An 18,128-nucleotide genomic window follows, 5' to 3' on the forward strand; every position below is an offset into this window, starting at 1 on the left:
ACCCACCTTGGGTGCCTTGCTACTGCAGTGTTTCAGAAGAGCACGCCGGTTCTCGCCGCAGTCTGGCGTCAACTACTAGCTCAGCGCTAATGCTAACTAGCACTGGCATATTCCTTGCAAGCCTGACCACTTGAACAAAAGATTGCAGCATGCCCGCAGCTGCGGCGCTTACAGACATTATCTGATTCGCAAAACGAATTGTTGCCACGTAATCAACCCCTCAGCATTGATTGTGAATCCGGCGCGCTGATTGCATGCCAGTAAGGAACTGCCTCGCGGAATCATATATTAAGTTACTAGCAAACCTTCGGTCACCGGTGCGAGCACTGTACAGTACAGCACAAACCGTGATTTGAATATGGCCGACCCGCTGTCACCCATTGCCAGTGTCATTGCCGTTGCCGCTGCCGCCGCACAGATATGCAAAGCGATTTCCCGCTTGCGGGCCTTTGGCGAAGTACCCGTCCGGGTTTACGCCTTGCGAAATGAGATCACAGATCTCGAGATAGTACTCCGTCAAGTCGCATGCTTGCTGCAACAGGATGCCTCCCAATCAGCCCCAGACCAAGAATCATTGCACCAGCTACTGGCGCGGACCAAGGGTCGTCTCGCGGACCTTGCAAAGGCCCTGGAGCGTGTGGGATATGCATGTGCCAGAGGCAAAACCAAGATCATCAGTAAAACTGCCATCTGGCTCAGGGAGAAGGAACTCTTTGACGAGTTTCACACTGACATAGGAGCCGCCAAAGCAAGTCTCAATGTTCTCCTGGGTGCCTCGAACTCGTACGTACTACTAAGTCTCATTGGTGGCCGTCATTCCATTTCTTTCCCCTGAACTCATCACATGATTAGACGTGATCTACAGCAGATCCTACTCGAGCTTCGTCAGGTCTCTGTCTTGACTTCAAATGGTGGTCAGCTACAGGAATCTTACATCCACACAGTGAACCAGGCTCTTGAGGATCATCAGGCTGCAATCCATACTCGCATGGACCAACAATATCAGGGCTTGAACAACCGTCTTGAAGAACTTGGCCAGCTTTTACTTACAGAGAAGCTGCCAGCGGGGCAGTTACCTGGTTACAGCCAGCCATCGTCTGACAAGGAAAGTACTGGATCATCTCATCAGGAGATGCTCCGGGTTCAATTCTCTCATTCATTCTCTTGTCGAAGCTGTCCCTGTGTTTGTCATAGAAAGCAAAAGGCGAGAATGACAATTCCAGGAGTCATGGAGAGTCTATTTGGTAAGATATTTGTGGGCTATACGGGTCTACCCGTGCTCAAGAAGCGATGTGATTTTAGAGGTTGCAAGGATCAACAGACACCCGCCGTCACAATGGAATATTGGCTGCCCTGGTGGTTTATGTCGATGAATTTGAGGTTCTACCTCAGAGACCTCGCAGGCCAGGGGCCACAGCTACAGTTATCGACCTCAAGGAGAGTACCAGATAATGCTCAGTCAGTCATCTTCGCCATGCAAGGGAACATTGAGGGTCTCAAGTACCTTTTCAGTGAAGGCTTAGCAACCCCAAGGGATGTCAGTAACTCCAGGGGGTTTACTTTGGTGCGAGTAAGTTGGTGACACAAATTCCTATGACACACAGGATGCTAAGAAAGGGTTTAGTGGGCGCTTTATGGGGGAATGCATCAGTACGAAACTGTTCAGTTCTTGATTGGCCAAGGGGCTATTGTGGATGAAGAGTAGGTGACTCTACTACAATAGCCGGACTTCCCACTTACAAGTCTCGACAGCTCATATGATAACGTCTGGGACTTCATCTTCCGCGGTAAATGCAACGATAAGGAAGAGAGAGCCCTGCGTTGTATCACAGAAGATGGTGATAATGACTGGTTCAGAGAGCAGAACTTCCCTCTAATCCATCGGATTATCTTTGGTCTGTCTTCGCATCCCTTGACCACAGAGCTTGAGGAAAACCCACATGCTGTCCACGCCACAGATATACAAGGACGCACGGCGCTGGATTGGGCAACAGCCAGGGCCCAATTAGAGGACGTCCGTACCCTTTTAAGATATGGTTCGGACCCCAACAGTATGGACATGACAGGCAGAACAACCGTACTCCATGCAGTCGACAGTCATAATATCCCCTGTTTACGTCTCATCCTCGAAGCCGGCGGTGATCCGAACCCCAGGTTGCCGAAGGGAGTCTTCCGAAGCAGTCCTCTGACGGCCGCGGGGTTTGCAGGACTGCCGGATATGCTCAGACTTCTTCTTGAGTTTGGCGCGAAACCTAACGCCTGTAATCCGGAGGGGTTGACAGCATTGCACTCAGTCGCTCGCACTGGCAACGTCGACTGCGCCGCTGTGTTGCTTCAATTTGGAGCAGACCTAGGCGCGACGTCTAGCAATGGAATCACCCCATTGTCAACTGCGATCATTCATAATAACCATCAAATACTGCAACTATTCGTTAGCCGCCGCTATGATTACTTAACCATAATCCGCCTGAAAGGTACTCTACCTGTCAACACCGACATCCGGACGAGCCAAGGACCATGGTTCGGGTTGGATAGCTCACTAACAGTTTGTCAGGTTCCCAGTTGCTCTCGCTTGTCGCGGAACATGCAGACATCGGCACTATGTTGATACTCGCGTCATCTCATCCTCTGCGGCTCTTCCACGGACTGGACCCCGAAACTCTGTCTACGGGCCGAGCTATATTGCAAGCGCGCCATGACCACGACGAAAAGCTCTCAGAAGCCTTTGAGGGCCTGATCAGCATCGCTCAATCAGAGGATGATGACAGCGGATCAACAGAAACTTTCATGGAGTCTCACCTCTTTGTCTCTGCTAGGTCGTCATTCCATTCTGAGCTTGCAGAGGCTATAACCGGCCTCGATTATACCATTTTCCGCTTTCAGGATTTCGAGAACGGTGAGAACGAACTCCAAGACACCGTGCTTGAATCTGATATCTGTAACGAACCCGTACAAATTACTGTTGAAGCAGAAAGTGGGACACATCGTGTATGAAGTTCCAGCACGCTTGTTGTGTCAGATCTCAAGGTCAGAGAGGATTTGAGACCTCGATGTCTTTGAGCGCAGTGCCGCATGGACCTAGTATACACATATTGCTCATCAGCAGACCCACCAGCTTGCATTATCAGGAGTACCGCGTAAGCTGCATCGAACGCAGACTGTTAATCAAATATCAAAGCTAGAAGTATGAGAAAGAAGTAACCAGGAGGCTTCATTAACGCTTTATACTCTCATTCTTACTGCCACAAGCGAGATGTCTCAAGACAGACTCGGATACAGGGTCTACTGGCGCAAAAGGAGCTAATAGCTTAGTGTCAGCATTATGTAAACAATAGACGCATGTAAACGACAACCCCTCCGTTCCGACCCCTCATACGACTGACCTTCCGATCCAGAAACGGAAAAGACCCTAGAACACATTCTACAGGCCAGCGACATAATCTGCAGTTCAAGTAGAAAGGACTCTACCTCTCAGCGGCACTGTACTGTACTACACCTTCATACGGCCCCCGACCCACCATGTCTGATCTAGATTCCACCACACCTCGAGTATTCCTCATCCGCCACGGTGAGTTATACTCATTGACAGTTTTGCTTCTTGTCTCGCGTCGCAGACCTCCTAATCTTTGAAACATCAGGAGAGACCGAGTGGACCAAGAACGGCCGCTACACCGGCACCACCGAGCTGGAGCTCACCCCGAAGGGTGTCGAGCAGGTCACCCAAACCGGATCCCAGCTGATCGGACCAGGGCGATTGATTGATCCCGCCCGGATCGCCCGCGTGTGGGTGAGTCCGCGCCGGCGGACGCAGCAGACCTTCCGGCATCTGTTCCAACCACCCGGGCGGCACAGGGGTACCGTCGACGAGCGTCTCGTCACGTACACGGAAGAGCTGGCCGAGTGGGACTACGGGAACTACGAGGGCTTGAAGGTCGCTGAGATCCGATCCGCCCGCAAAGCGCGAGGGTTGGACCAGCGGAGGGAGTGGGTTATCTGGGAGGATGGGTGTGAGGGCGGGGAGTTCGTGATCTTTGATTTCTTCTCCCGTCAATTGTGATCTTGAGAATCGCGCTGACTGAGAATTTTGCATCAGGTCGGCGCAACAGGTGACGGACAGGCTCGACGGTCTGATTGGGCGGATTCGAGAGCTGCAGGGGCCGTATATGGACGGCTCAAAGGCTGTGGATGTCGTTCTGGTATGATTCCTCTATGAGCAGGAAGGAAAGACAGGCATTATACTCGAGTTGAGCTGAGTATGCTGACTATTTTAGGTCTCTCATGGTCTTGTTCTGCGAGCTTTTGTGAAAAGGTGGCTGAATTATTCTTTGAGCACGCCGCTGCCAATGATGTTGTCGCCCGGTGCCATCGGGATTCTCAGGTATGCGTGGGCTGTGCCTGAATGCACACGATGGGGGTTATGTTGACAATTTTCTTTCCCACTAGTTACAAGAACCACGATATCAACGAGCCTGGCTTCTATATCGGCATGTCGCTTCCGTAGCAGGAGCGGGCAGCGAGCACTAGCGTGTTCAAAGGTTGTCTCGAGTTGAGGATACGATACTCGCGAAGACTGGCTTTACACGAGTGGTGCAAATAGGTAGTGTTTTGACGTGGACGTGTATAAGACGGATGGCAGCTTCCAACCATAGTGCCATGGGACGATAGTAGGCTGGATTACTATAGCTTTAAGCTAGCTAGTTCTCAAGCTCAGAAGTCTTTTGGAAATACCAAATATGATAGCATTAATACAGTCACTCTATACAATCTAAGTACGAGTGAAAGAAGCGATAAGATAAGGAAACCCCACTAAGCCCAATCCGGCCAACCATCAAAGAAATGGAAAGCAGCCCAGTGATGTCCGTCGCGATCCATCCCCGTCCAATTCAACAACCAACAACCTCAGCATTTACCAAGTCCTTCTCTCCAACCTCCTCGCCAACCTCGGACCTCTCCCATCCAATCTTCCACCAAGTTATCAACAACAAACCTAACCCAAAATGCCCCAACCAACACCCCCACCACCAACAGCACCCGCAACAAAACCCCACTCCCACCCAGAAAGCCTGACCTTCACAAAAAAGAACCAAAACATGACCAAACTCCCAAAATGTACGCCTATCCCTCTCCCTAATCCCCAACTCCCTGATCCCAAATCCATCCCCCCCTCCCTCCCGGCTCAACCTCAAAACTAACACTCCCCCTTCCGCAGACGCCAAAATCACCAAACGCCCCATCCCCCACCCCGCCCCGTCAACACCATACACGGGCTCCAACGTCCCCAAAACCATCTACGTGTCGACGACCACCCCCAAGATGAGCGTCGTGACGCGCGTCCGGAAGCTGCTGCGGCAGGCGGAGAAGCGCGCCACCGCGGGGTTGCACTCCACGAAAGGGGGGCGGCAGCAACACGGCGGGAGAACGCAAGCGGAGCGCGTGGCGCAGGTGCAGGAGGCGCTGCGGCGGGAAGAGGTGCATGTCAAGGCGACGGGGCGGGCGATTGCGAAGGCCGTGGCTGTGGGCGAGTATCTGCGGGATGCGGCGGGGGGTGGGGAGTTTCGGGTGACGGTGACGACGGGGAGTGTGCTGGTTGTGGATGATGTGGAGGTTGATGAGGCCGCTAAGAAACGGGTGGTGGAGGGGGCGGAGAGGATGAGGAGGGAGGTGGAGTCCGGGGTGGAGGAGGGGAGTGGGCGGGTTTTGTCGAAGGCGGCGATTAAGAAGAGGAGGAGGGCTGTGAGGGGCTTGGAGTCGGCGGTAAAGGGTGAGAAGAGGGAGGGGGAGGGGGAGGGGAAGGGAGAAGGGGGTTTGGGGGAGGAAGAGGAGGGAGAGGATGAAGAGGAGGAATTGCCCGAGTCGCGGACGAGGTGGGTTAATATGGTGGATGTTGTGGTGGGGTTGAAGTAGGATTCCTTGCTGGGTTGGGAATGATGAAGAATAATTCGAGACAATGGTATTGATGACGAATGGAGCATCATCGGGGACATACCCACAACTATCCTGGGTGCTTCGGATGGAAAGGTTGCCTATCGTCAAACCACAGATACAGAGGCGTCAAGCCAAGGCCCCGAACACTCCAAGCTGAAGTGTGCTGTCCAGCAACAGACGATGGCATACCAGCTGCGCAAAAGAGACAGCAAGACATGCTGACTCCTTGCGATTACCCCAGATCAGATATCTATCAGCAGACTATACAAGTCGCAGGCCATACTACAGCTACAGTCACAGCTGCAAGACTTCCATATGTTCAATCCATTCGCGCCTCTAGGTGAACCAGCTTGTAAGAAGAGATATACAGGAAGGACCGTGGGAGAAAGTTAAGCATTCATCGCTCTGAAACTCAAGGAAGTAATGCTATGTAGACTAATACACAAAGGCGGGTATGCCTTACATGACCTGCTTCTGCCCATGATAAGAAAAGAAAACATTAACAGGAAATAAACCACTGCGGCCAGGGATTCGTTACTGGATCAACAGGGCGCCAACGAAGAGATGATATCTAACAACAGAAAGGCAAGCGAGAGTCATGCAGGTTATGCAAAACAACAACTGCATATAATGGGGCCGCAAGAAAGGGCAAGTATAGAGAGAAGAAAGAAACCCACAGCCAACGCAGAGACCCTGTTAAGCGTTGGTTCAGAGTACACGGGGAGAGAAGGGGGTCAGAACTAGGAATCAATATGACGGGAGTAGAAAATGGGCACAGTAAGGATTGGACGGCGGTAGACCAAAAGGTCTCCAGGGTGCAATAACAACGGGGGTGAAAGGGACCTTTTCGAAATAAACCAACAATTCAAGCCATTCGCTCAAAACAAACATAACATGGTGGCAGGAGATTGTTCATTTATCCATCTTCTGCCAGCCATTCAGGTAGGCCATTAATCCGACCCCTAGAAGCACGACTCCCAGCATTGACGCAAATGGACTGGATTGCTCCAGAACGTCATGTCGGCGAGGCTGCGCGGCCAGTTTGGAATCTGCAGTGTCATCTTCTTTCATGCGGGGTGATGCAACAGGCTGCAGTCGTGGGTCGCTAGGCTCGGAAGCATCTTTCTCGATGGCATTCTCCGCCTTGGTAATCGTGGTGTCAGGAACATGGCTTGTTCCTGAAGCCTCCATCTTGGCATCGCTCTCGGCACGCTCCGCGCGCTCTCGTCGTAATGTCTCAATCATCTCCGCCAGGGACTTGCGTGCTTCAGCCGTTTCGCTTTCCGCGTGTTGGGCCTGTTCTTTGAAGATCGTCACTTGCTTCTTCATTTCTTCCATTTCCTGGATCATCGTTTCCAGACGATGTTGAAGATCCTCGGTGCGAATGACCGCGGAACCCGCCTGCTCCACCTCGGTCGCAACTTCCGCGGCAACTTCGGCAGCAGGCTGTTCTACCGACTTATCCATCGACGCAGTTTGCGTGGTCTCGTGATCAGCGTCGCTGCACACCGAAGTATCATGCGTACCATTTGTGACGGTCCGCATCTCCAAAGTTCTAGCCTTTTCTTCGGCGGATTCGCGAGCCGATCGCTCTTGAAGCAACATGGCTTCTAGTTCCTTGACACGGGCGCCTTGGGTGTCAAGCTCCCGTTTGGCGGATGACAATGCTTCAATCAGGGAAAGGATTTGACTGTTATCACGACTGACAGGCGAGCTGCCACTAAGCTTGGGTTTCTCGGTATCGGAACGCTTCAGAGGGGAGAGAGAGTCTGTGCCGTTTCGAGGTAGAGCGTCCGGCTTCTCAGGGAGCGGTTGCTGTGGAGGAGGTGCGGGAGGCTCGGAAAACCGTGAGAAAGAGTCTACACGAGGGATTTTGGGTCTGCCATTAATTGCGCGAGCGGCATTGGTATCGGGCGGCGAGTGCTTCGCCTTTTCTTTCTCGGGCTGACCGGGTTTCATCAGAGTCGTCAGGAACTCATCCGTCTGCCGGAGCTCCTGCGATTGATGTTTCGCCTGCTTCATTTCGCTCTGGTGTTTTAATTAGCCTCGGTCGGCCCCGAAGAGAACACAGTCACCTACCGTGAGTCGCTTGACCACTTGCTCTATTGAGATCGGCGAATTCCAGTAGTTCATTTGACGCTGTTGCTGCATCGCATTGAACTGACTACTCGCTGCGCTTTGTACACTGCGATTGCTCATGGTACTACCTGACCGACCGCGAAGCTGTACCATAGGCTGGGTGAGTGGCGATGGAACAAGGCCATTGCCAGCCGAAGGATCCAAGTCGCCGAGCGTCAGGTCGAGTATGTTGGGAATAGACGCATAGATACCCGCATGCTCGACCTTGGCGGACACCTTGTGGTGGACAATCGTCTTCTGATCTTCGCTAACAATATCTATTCCGAGTTCTAAAGTATCGTTCTCGCGCAACTCATGAGGATCGGATTCGCGGTTCTCCTGGGACAGGCGCTTTCCGTTCACGAATGTACCATTGGACGATTTTACATCGCGGATCCAGATCTTCCCGTTCTTATCGGCCCAAATCTCAGCGTGCTGCCGTGATAGCACCTTCGAGTCGAAAAAGCCATTCACTGGAGTGGGCACTGTCTTCGCATTGGTCTGTCGGCCAATGCGTATCAGCTCCGGGTAAAAAGGCACGGTGATTTGTTTCTTCTCGAAAGTGCCGTTGATGGGCAAGAGGGTCAAGATCGCAGGCGGGTCGCCCTGTGGCACGCTCCCAGCGCGGAGGCCATTTTGTTGCTGGGAGAGTTGGAGCATATGCTGAGACGGAACAATGGATGACGGCTGATGGACCGCGGACAAAGCGCCAGGGCCGGAGGAAAAGGCCGGCATGGCTTGAGAAGAAGGTGGAATGCCCCGTAGGGACTGCGGTTCGGAATTAGAGGTATGCCAGAGATTTCTCGAGGGCTTCTTCTTGCCCCAGGTATTTGTGGGCGCAGATTGTGCGGGGCCCGAGTTCTGTTCAGTAAGAGCCACTGTAGTTGAGGCGGAGCCGTTGGATCGGAGGGATGACGAAGAATTCGATCTCTGAACGGTCTTTCGAGGCATAAATGTCCGAGACACTTCTTCCGCATCCATTGAAGAAAAAGCACCTTGTCCTCCGTTACCAGTATCGAACCATCCCATGCGAGGCCCCGTTTGCACACTAGGTGGTGATGCCACAGCAGTCATGGAGAAGGATCACCGGAGGGAGGCGCTAAGTGTTGTGAATTGTAGCTCGGTGGGTTTATCACATAGGCGCTCGTCCGGTCAACGGTGACTGCAACAAGGGCAAGAGAGAATATTCACTCGGGCGACAATCAGCAGCTGCAACTCGTCGCGACAGATCCTCGTGAAAGAAATGCAGCGATGGCTGGCGCGCCGACAAAAAAAAAGGCTGTTGTAACCCAATACGACTGTTGGGAGGAGGTCACGTTAGCAATTATTCCCGGACGAGTCCTTCGATAAACATCAAAGCCCCTTCGGAGTCGAGGCAGCAACGGCAGGCGATGGGCCCCCTTAGCCCCTCTCTATTATAAGATAGATCACATTGGACTTACCAGTGTTTCACTCGTACAAAGGGCCGAGATCAGATTAAAGTGGGTTTGGGCGGGAGATTTAGAAAAGCGCTGGGAGGAGACCAGGGAGACGTCAAGGTCTTGGCCCAACCCGAGGAGCGACCGGCAGAAGCAACGGTCCAGCGAAGGGAGAGGATTCTAAGGAGCAGGAGCAGGTAAAAAGAAGGCACACGCAGGACGGAACTGCCGCCGTGCATAGGCTCTGAGGCCGTCGAGGAATATGAATCGACACACTAGAATCAGACGGTTTGCGACCAGATCCCATGGGTGTGGTAACCGGGCGACTGAAGCGGGAGCGAGCGAGAGGGAGAGCCCACAGCATCATCAGCTCACGGACTTCTTCGCTACTCCTCCTCCTTCTCCTGCTCTTCTCCCCTAACCTCCACCCGCCTCAGTCCTGGATCACGTGAGGCAACACGTGTGGCTTATGTCATCTCCCGGCGAAGAGAGCGTGCCGAATCAGGCAGGCGGTATCACGTGCCAGGTGGTGGGCATCGCCTGAGCCTCGGGGCTTTGCCGGGCATGCGCTGGAGCTTCGCTTTGCATCTCGACGCCGGCAGTGTCTTCGTGCTCTCGTGTACTGTACCCTTGACCTATTCTATTCTTCTTTACTTCAATTTTAATTTATTTTCTTTCTTCATCATGCCTGTTGTTGCTGGTCCCCCTCAGGCCCACGGCCCCAACACCTTCGAGAAGAGTAAGTCTCAGACAATCCGCAGTACAAGTGGACCTATGCTCCAGGCTTCTATGAGCATGTGCTAATGAATTATACAGTGAAGATGGGTGCTTTGATGGGATCCAGTAAGCCTTAACTTTTCCTGCCCCGCCAAAACCACTAGGGTTGGGAGCTAACATCTCGCCAGCTGTCGGTGGTATCATGGGCTTCATCATCGGTGAGTATCCATGCGAAGGAGTCACAAACTGTATCAGCTAACATGCCCCAGGCACCGTCACTATCTTCCAGTATGGAGCCGGTCCCAACGGTGTCTTCCGCACCCTGGGTAAATACATGCTTGGTTCGGGTGCCACTTTCGGGTATGTGGTTGGACTATACCTTGTTCCTTTTTTTTTTCTTCGCTGTTTATACAAGCCAACAACCCCCGCTAACAAATTCGGTCTCAAACAGTCTCTTCATGTCCATCGGTAGCGTCATCCGCACCGAGGGTCCTTACAATGACGCCTGGCTCCGCGCTCGGGGCCCCCCGATGATGCTCCCCCGCCAGAGCCCCCTCCGTCCCATGCGCGAGTAGAGCACCCGAATACCCTTGAAAGGATTGTGGGAAGCGGAATCGGAGCGATGAGACGAGGATGAGCAGCGGGCAAATTGTACAATAGCTATACTGAATGACGGTTTCTGCGGATCACGGCAGTTATTTTGATCGCAGCTTTCCGGCGGTTTTGAGAAAACTCGACTCGCTTGCTGAGCCAGAGAGCAGACAGAGAGAGCCCTGGACGCGGACTATATTATGTACATAGGTGGGAGTGAGGTGCTTCGGAGCCGCCTCGAGTCCAGGAAAGCCCTGCGATGTATCTTGGCGTTTATAGCACGGTTGGGTAAATTTAATGGACAGTCATGAATGATGACGGCAGAGAGATATCTTGTATGGTCGGCGGAAAGCACAAACGCGAATCTAAATGCGTAGTTTCTATGTAATAATGGTCTATTGAGCCCCAAGGTCCACCAGTCTATATCTCTAAACCCAAGAATGAAATCGCTAAAGGAGATTGCTCCCGCTATATACAGGGCACCTACAACTCACCCATATTTACAACCCCTCGTACCAAGACACCGCTACTAATTTCCATCCTGCTTCTTCGGCGCCCACACCAACCACCCACACCCGATCAGAAACTTGATGCCGGCCGCCAACCAGAACGTCGACGCCATCCCGCCGGCGCTGCGATTCAACCACCCGCCGACGATCGCCCCGACCAGCAACATCACGACGCCGGCGACGCGGCGATTGCGCTTGACGTTCTTGCCGGCGAAGATGTTCATGTCGGACGCGATGTCGAAGTACACGCTCGTGATCACGACGCTGGGGATCTCGTTGTACCCCAGCGAGCGCGTGGAGTTGATCGAGCCGGCCGACTGGAACGCCAGCAGGCCGATGGGGATCAGGTCCAGCAGCATGTGGTGCTGGTGCGCGCTGTTAACGTTGGGTTGCGCGATCAGCCCGGCCTGGATCAGCGACACCGCGATCACGATCAGCGCCACCTGCACCATGAAGGAGGCGAACAGCGTCCCGCGCCGCGTGGGGCCCAGCAGCCGGCCGGCGCGGCTGAAGCAGAACGAGCCCAGCAGGAAGCTGCTGATCGAGACGAGGGATTTGAGCCAGCCGTAGGGCGCGTCGCGGGGCAGGTTCGAGGCGCCCAGGCCGAGGACGATCGTGTTTCCTGTTGTTTGTTCTTGGTTGGTCATTCGGTTCTTTGGGTTTATGGAAGATGGGAGGGGAGGGGATGGTAGGGATTGTAGAAGGGGAAACAATGCGCCGCGGGGGGAGTGGGGGAAGCAACCGAAGAACTTACCAGTCTGCATAGCCAAGAAGCACGACCAGGCATTGAAGGCTGAACTATCGCAGAGACCCGTCAGGAAGCATAGCACCACACAGATCAGATCCGCGTAGTTGCTGTCGATGTTCTGTTTCAAACGACTTTCTTTGCTGCCGCCCATCATCCCCTGCATTTTGCCGGATTTCTCGGACGACGACTCCACGACGGGCAGGACCGGGGATTTGCCAGTGTCAAAGGGCTGGGACATTCTAGCCCCTCGATGATGATGATGATGATGATGATGATGAAGATAAAGTAACTCGGCTGGTTTGTAGCCGGCTTGTGAAGTGGACTGCAGCCGACGTCAGAGACACAAACAAACAGATGAGATCGATCTTGGGGAAGCAGAGGCAGAGGGTGGAAGAAGGTATAGGGCGGTCCACTAACACCCTAAACCCTAGATATGCCCTCAAAGAGTCATTGTTCCCTCTTCAACCTTGGACTAAAAGTACTGTACCGCTGATGAAGTTTTTCCATTGAGGCTGTTTTCGGATATCCCTCCTCGTGAAACTTTAATTGCTTCGTTTCTTCTTAGTTGTTACACTCCTCCAAATCCACGCCGAGCCAGGCTAGAAAGCACGCAATTGCTTGTTGTGAAGACGGCATTTTCCTGACTCCACAGCGATTCATCTAGGGGTGGGCTATCAGACCTGGAAAGGCCCAGAGTCGTCAGCCCTATTGAGTCATCGGCAAATGGTTTTGGATAATTCTTTGCCAGAGCGGAACAGTCGGCTTCGCGCTAGCCTCCACAAGGCTGACATACTCCCCGCTCATTGGGTGCGGTGACCCGACCACAAGGCTAGTGCCGAAAGCTTAGGGCCGATGCCGGGGCTTGTCCCTCTGCTTCGCTGCTATGGTAGGTCGCTGCTCTGTATGCGGTAGCTACACATACCTTGCAAATGGTGCCTCGAAGACTCTTAAGTGAGTGACACGATCTTGCTCTGGTAGTCTCAGTCTCAATAAGTTTTCACAATCTCAGTAGTTGGATTTCAAAAAAGCTACCACCAAGATATTGGAAAAGTACCCAAGATATAAATGTTGCTAAATAGCGGACAGGTAAAGACTAGGTAGAAGTAATATAGACACAGACAAAAAACTGGAAACAAGGAAGAGCACGCTCATAGCTTATAGCTTCGACACTCCCCCTAGTGGAGGTGTGTTCCAAGTTTCCTTAATAAGGTCAGCGCACTTCTCACCGATACCGTATGCAGGCATTTGTGTATGGCCTCCATGTAGCGTTGGCATGACACTGCAATCAGCAACGCGCAACCCAGATACCCCTCGCACTCGTAGCTTATGGTCAAGAACGGCGTTAGGGTCACCACCCTTGCCCATAGCGCAAGTACCTGCCGCATGGTAGCCTGTCATATAAAAATCAGTACGGCTACGCCTGAAAACAGATAGGATTTGACTTACAGGTCGTTCCGTGCTCTTTGACGTAGGGAATCCACTCTTCCCTTTTGGTGTACGTATGATGGGTTAGATTGGGCGGCCATGATCCCTTGACAATGTCTTTCGTTCCAGCTCCTTGGGTGATGATCTCGTTGGCAAATCGACAGGCTTCTGTGAGAACAAGGAGGTCCAATGGATCCGAAAGATAATTGCAGTCCACTATAGGATTCTCAAGCGGGTTCTTCGAGGATAGTGTGACGCTCCCTCGAGACCGGGGAGAAAACAATTCCGCAATGATAGAAAATGCATGCTTGTGGTCGGTAGGAAATTGGTCGTACTGTTTGGGACCACCATAACATTCCGTGGTGAAAAATTCAACATTAGGCTGCTTCGGAGTCAAGCCCATTGGGTCACGACCGGGCTCCCGTGGTGCATCTCGCCAAAGTGGTTCGTCCTTGAGACGGTCGTCAAGTCGGGCAAATGCGAAACAACCAAATGGAAACGTTGAAAGGAACCCTTTCTTTTTCTCCTTCCAAAGTGCGTAACTCTTCTCGAAGCTGTCACCGTGGTGGACGAGGTAATCATTTGTCAAGCCGGGCTTTTCAGTCTCATAGAACATGAAAACAATCTGGAAACCGCTTGATGAGCGACGTGTGTCCACGAACTCGGAATTCTCCTCAGAGCAACATACCATATGGTCAAGGAGGTTCTGACCCACTCCTGGCAAATCCACCTTGCATTCAATGTCATGCTTACTTAGCTCCTCCTTGGACCCTATTCCAGATCTCATGAGAATTGCTGGACTGCAGTATGCACCCCCAGAAATGATAATCTCTCTCTTTGCGTAGATAGATCTCGGGCCATCGGGCGTGATGACCACCACACCTTCAGCCTTCAAGCCCTCGGAACCTTGCCCCAGAAGAACCTTATCGACAGTGGTTTCAGTCATAACTGTGACATTGGACCGGAGGTATCCGTTCGTAATGAAATCACCACTTGTTGTACGGATACCCTTGTGTACTGTTCGTGGTACGTGACCACATCCGTGGGGCGTCTCCCCAGTTGTGAACATGTCATGGTCAAGTGGAAGACCCTGTGAGACAAAGGAGTCCATAATCAAATTGCTAATTGGTGCAAGATCGTGTGGCTCGACATGCAAAGGTCCGGACTGACCATGATACTCGTGGTTAGCCTTAAACCAGGGCTTCGAGTGAAATGTCTCGGCCTGCGACCACATGTCAGCTCAATCAAATGGTATCGCATGTCGCAGCATCACGAAAAGTGACCAACCTTTCGCATGTATTGAAAAAATTCTTGACCACCCCAACCATCGAGGCCCCAATCATCGTAGTCTTGCTTACTACCACGGATACAGAGGGTTCCGTTGCACCCACTACTGCCGCCTAGGAACCTGCCCCTGCTTAATTTGACCTGCCGGTTGTCAACACCAGACATCGGACGTGTGACAATGTTCCAATCCGTTTCTTTATCGAAATTGGTGGACCAGCTGAAATTGCCATGGTCAATAACGTTTCATATAGGCTTGTTATCGTATCACTCACGCCCCGGCCATGTGAACACTCTCCAGATCTTTATTATGTTGTCCAGCCTCGATAACGAGGATTCTCACTTGCGGGTTCTCGGCCAGCCGCCCTGCAACGACGCATCCTGAAGTGCCTCCTCTGGGTTGAAGAGTGTTAGTTGCCGAACAACTGATTGAGAGGACTGGATGAGATGATGTCCGCCCTCTGACCGTAGACATACTTACCCGCAGATAATGTAATCGTAAAATTCTCGATCCTCCATCTTTTCCGTCGTTTGGTATGAAAAATTGCAATTAGCGATAGTAAAAAGTAGAAGGGAATGGCAGTGTCAGCCTTTTTTAAGACGAAGGCTCTTTTTAAGGACAGATCTCGGAGTGAAAAGAAATTCCGCGATCATATTCGGTGAGCCGCAGCCATGCTGCAACTCGATAGCGCATTCACCAATGGAAACGAGCATGATACGAGACTACCAACAATAATGGTAAGCTTCGATATCTCGCTACGGAAATGATCGATCAAATGTGGAGGAATGTGGAGTCGCCGAGACTTTTCGCGGTGTACAAGAATGCGGGGTAGCTGTGAAGACGGATATATCACAACCATCACGGAAATACGCGGGTTTGCCTCCTACCGGTGGCGGCCCGATTGATCGGAGCTGCTTTCGCTCGTCAGATTAGAGTTGCGGGCCAATTCCGCAATCTGGCTCAATTTTGAGTCGTCATCAATAGTTAAATGTGGCGTTTGAGGATTGCGATGGCCTGTATATAGTGCGTTCGTCTCCTCCAGTCCTTTGCCAGATGTCTCCGGAACAAAGGCCCAGACGAACAGAAATCCCAGCACGGATATGCCTGTGAAGAACCAAAACGTGCCTTTGGGCGTGAGCGAGTCGTGACTGAGGAGCATCATAGGGGTGGCCTAAGTGGGTTAGTGTATTGTTTATGTACAAAGGTCCTTTGGATGAAAACCAAACCTTAGAAACTCCAATCCGGTTGGCGTAGTGCCAAAGTGTGACCAGGCTTACTCCGACAATTCGAACTCCCAGTGGGAATGTTTCCGCTGGGATGAGGTACTGCATAGAGTTCCATCCTAGCGCCCAACTGAGTCCGGTCATGTAGATCATCACAATCGCGCCAATAGCTGCGTGTCTGACTGCTGGTTCCTGCTGCGAGCTCGGTGACAGGTCTGCGAACATTGTGAGAAAGATAGAATCATATGCAAGAGCTATGATCTGGATAACCAGACCGAGATAAAGCGTCTTCCGCCTGCCCAGTGCATCGAGCAAGAAGAGAGCGGAAACCAGCGCAGATGCGAATTTGACAGCTCCAAGGATTGCTGTCGTGAAGAGCTTTTGCGATTGGCCCTCAATGCCAAAGAGCTCAAAGAGCTCAGGAGCATAAGCTAGGCTTTGTCAGCATGAATCCTTAGCTGATAGTCGGAAAGGGCCCCATTTGGCTCACTTGTCACAGAATTGGGACCGGACCACTCTCCTAGACATTGGAGAGTGAAGATGAGAGCGATACGCCTCAAATTGTCCTTCGTTGTGAAAAGCTCTTTGATAGCACCCAAGACACGCAGCGAAGATCTATTCTGGTGCTCCAACTCGACTTGGACCTGGGCGTTCGCTATCTCAACATGAATACCAGGGTCCATGACGGGCAAGTTCCATAGTCTTGCGAATGAGTGTAAGGCGGCTCTGGGACGATTTATCTTGCACAGAAACCGAGGACTCTCCTCACAGAGAAAGGAACAAAGTACGAGTAATCCTGCCCACATGATTTGGATACTCTGCGGAATGACCCACTGCCTGGCACTCGAGCTGGGGATATGCATGGAGGCACCCCATATGGAGAAGTACTAGACACCATCAGCGACCGGATACCATATTGTAGATTACTATTCCTTACCCCTATCATAATTCCCAGATATTCCGACATGCCGTACATGCCCACAATCATGCCGCGAATCTGCCGTGGAGCTACTTCACCCAGGTAAACGGGTGCAATCACGCCATACTGCCCAATGCCCAGCCCCATGATAAACCTTCCAGCAAATACTTGTCCAAGTGTATGCGATGTAATGAAGACAATTGAACCGATGATCCACAGGAGGCAAGCTTGACGCATGGTCCATAGCATACCGATTCGCTCGCAGAGGATAAAAGCAACAATAGCCCCCGGCAAACTGCCAATATGTACCATAGACGTGACGTCGGATAATCGATTCGCCTTTTCAGAAGCACTGAGATAGCTGGCACGTAGGTGGAACTGGTCGATAAAAGATTGTTCAGCAACAGTACTAGCAATCAGGCCTCCATCGAGACCTAGTTCAGGTCAGTTGAAGCTGATGAATGCAGGGGAATGAGTAGCTTTACCCCGAGCGGCACCCGAGAACCCAAAGCAGAACGCTGCACATAGCAGTCTGAAAGATAGCCTGTTCTGGAGGAGAGGGTGCTGGTGGTGACCCTTCATCGTGGCCAGGGAGGATGAAATTGACGGCTCGGTTCCTGTTTTGCAGGACGTTGGAGGTTGGAAGACATGATCTTCTCAACTCTCGTACGGAAAAACAAGACAAAATGTATGCCCAGTCTCAGTTTCTTCCCGTGAACTGTGAGTGACTAATAATGCTCTCTTGGAGATCGTTTAGGCTGAAGGAAAAGGAGAGTCATCCAGCGCCGTTAGCCAGTGATACCGGGATAAATATGGAAGATGTGGAGTTGGGTGGGTTTTTTTGTTCAGCCTTACCCGCACCCTAACAGTCACTGGTCCACCCTCGCCAACATGATTTGCTCTTCACCACCGCACTCGGGTTTCCTTGCCTGGGATTGCTTATCGTGGGATACACGTACACCTTTGTTCCCTAACAAGCGTCTAGAGCCGGTCACTAGCTTTCTCATATGCGCCAATGAAGAAAGATCTATTACGAAATCACCTCTCCCAACTCCAGTGGGCCCCTATCGATATTTTTGCCAGCGAGTTCAGTGGCTGTGGTGATTGCTTATGTGGTGAGTGGCTAGATGCACATATTCTCAGTGACGCAGGTATCGACAGCCTTCAAGTTTTCTCAAGGGACTTCAGTTCTTAGCCGTGCTGAAGTATCTACTATCACTTCATGGTCGGACCTTGAGAGTCTCGAGACC

General features: G+C 52.0%; 7 protein-coding genes across 7 annotated transcripts; 3 read left to right on the forward strand and 4 right to left on the reverse strand.

Annotated features, from left to right (window-relative positions):
* The first annotated feature begins 3,391 nt into the window (after nucleotides 1-3,391).
* BO95DRAFT_446352 (histidine phosphatase family protein) lies at nucleotides 3,392-4,752 on the forward strand. Its single transcript, XM_025587360.1, has 5 exons — nucleotides 3,392-3,568; nucleotides 3,639-4,020; nucleotides 4,094-4,196; nucleotides 4,272-4,378; nucleotides 4,444-4,752. Exons 1-5 carry the CDS (start codon nucleotides 3,520-3,522, stop codon nucleotides 4,499-4,501), a joined length of 699 nt encoding a protein of 232 aa, XP_025438578.1. The 5' UTR covers nucleotides 3,392-3,519; the 3' UTR covers nucleotides 4,502-4,752.
* A 132-nt stretch (nucleotides 4,753-4,884) lies between these two features.
* Nucleotides 4,885-6,038, forward strand: BO95DRAFT_421400 (ribonuclease P subunit p20 family protein). Its single transcript, XM_025584564.1, has 3 exons — nucleotides 4,885-5,109; nucleotides 5,210-5,673; nucleotides 5,749-6,038. Exons 1-3 carry the CDS (start codon nucleotides 4,998-5,000, stop codon nucleotides 5,902-5,904), a joined length of 732 nt encoding a protein of 243 aa, XP_025438579.1. The 5' UTR covers nucleotides 4,885-4,997; the 3' UTR covers nucleotides 5,905-6,038.
* Nucleotides 6,039-6,553: 515 nt separating this feature from the next.
* On the reverse strand, nucleotides 6,554-9,274 carry BO95DRAFT_251273 (putative cytoplasm to vacuole targeting Vps64). Its single transcript, XM_025581432.1, has 2 exons — nucleotides 8,005-9,274; nucleotides 6,554-7,953 (listed from the first exon to the last, which is right to left on the reverse strand). The coding sequence occupies exons 1-2, from the start codon at nucleotides 9,115-9,117 to the stop codon at nucleotides 6,838-6,840; spliced, it is 2,229 nt and encodes a 742-aa protein (XP_025438580.1). The 5' UTR covers nucleotides 9,118-9,274; the 3' UTR covers nucleotides 6,554-6,837.
* Nucleotides 9,275-10,088: 814 nt separating this feature from the next.
* Nucleotides 10,089-11,095, forward strand: BO95DRAFT_446354 (MGR2/ROMO1 family protein). Its single transcript, XM_025587361.1, has 5 exons — nucleotides 10,089-10,200; nucleotides 10,278-10,304; nucleotides 10,367-10,396; nucleotides 10,448-10,538; nucleotides 10,630-11,095. The coding sequence occupies exons 1-5, from the start codon at nucleotides 10,146-10,148 to the stop codon at nucleotides 10,751-10,753; spliced, it is 327 nt and encodes a 108-aa protein (XP_025438581.1). The 5' UTR covers nucleotides 10,089-10,145; the 3' UTR covers nucleotides 10,754-11,095.
* A 203-nt stretch (nucleotides 11,096-11,298) lies between these two features.
* Nucleotides 11,299-12,177, reverse strand: BO95DRAFT_371739 (YoaK family protein; the record flags this gene model as incomplete). Its single annotated transcript, XM_025582973.1, has 2 exons — nucleotides 11,299-11,900; nucleotides 12,033-12,177. The coding sequence occupies 2 exons, from the start codon at nucleotides 12,175-12,177 to the stop codon at nucleotides 11,299-11,301; spliced, it is 747 nt and encodes a 248-aa protein (XP_025438582.1).
* Nucleotides 12,178-13,168: 991 nt separating this feature from the next.
* BO95DRAFT_421412 (GMC family oxidoreductase) lies at nucleotides 13,169-15,302 on the reverse strand. Its single transcript, XM_025584565.1, has 6 exons — nucleotides 15,217-15,302; nucleotides 15,011-15,130; nucleotides 14,739-14,955; nucleotides 14,140-14,673; nucleotides 13,473-14,076; nucleotides 13,169-13,417 (listed from the first exon to the last, which is right to left on the reverse strand). The coding sequence occupies exons 1-6, from the start codon at nucleotides 15,252-15,254 to the stop codon at nucleotides 13,182-13,184; spliced, it is 1,749 nt and encodes a 582-aa protein (XP_025438583.1). The 5' UTR covers nucleotides 15,255-15,302; the 3' UTR covers nucleotides 13,169-13,181.
* Nucleotides 15,303-15,605: 303 nt separating this feature from the next.
* Nucleotides 15,606-17,577, reverse strand: BO95DRAFT_505265 (quinate permease). Its single transcript, XM_025591154.1, has 5 exons — nucleotides 17,364-17,577; nucleotides 16,897-17,312; nucleotides 16,450-16,846; nucleotides 15,963-16,390; nucleotides 15,606-15,907 (listed from the first exon to the last, which is right to left on the reverse strand). Exons 1-5 carry the CDS (start codon nucleotides 17,458-17,460, stop codon nucleotides 15,620-15,622), a joined length of 1,626 nt encoding a protein of 541 aa, XP_025438584.1. The 5' UTR covers nucleotides 17,461-17,577; the 3' UTR covers nucleotides 15,606-15,619.
* Between the last annotated feature and the right edge of the window lie 551 nt (nucleotides 17,578-18,128).

This window comes from Aspergillus brunneoviolaceus (genome assembly GCF_003184695.1).
Source record: "Aspergillus brunneoviolaceus CBS 621.78 unplaced genomic scaffold BO95scaffold_70, whole genome shotgun sequence".
NCBI classification, from domain to species: domain Eukaryota; kingdom Fungi; phylum Ascomycota; class Eurotiomycetes; order Eurotiales; family Aspergillaceae; genus Aspergillus; species Aspergillus brunneoviolaceus.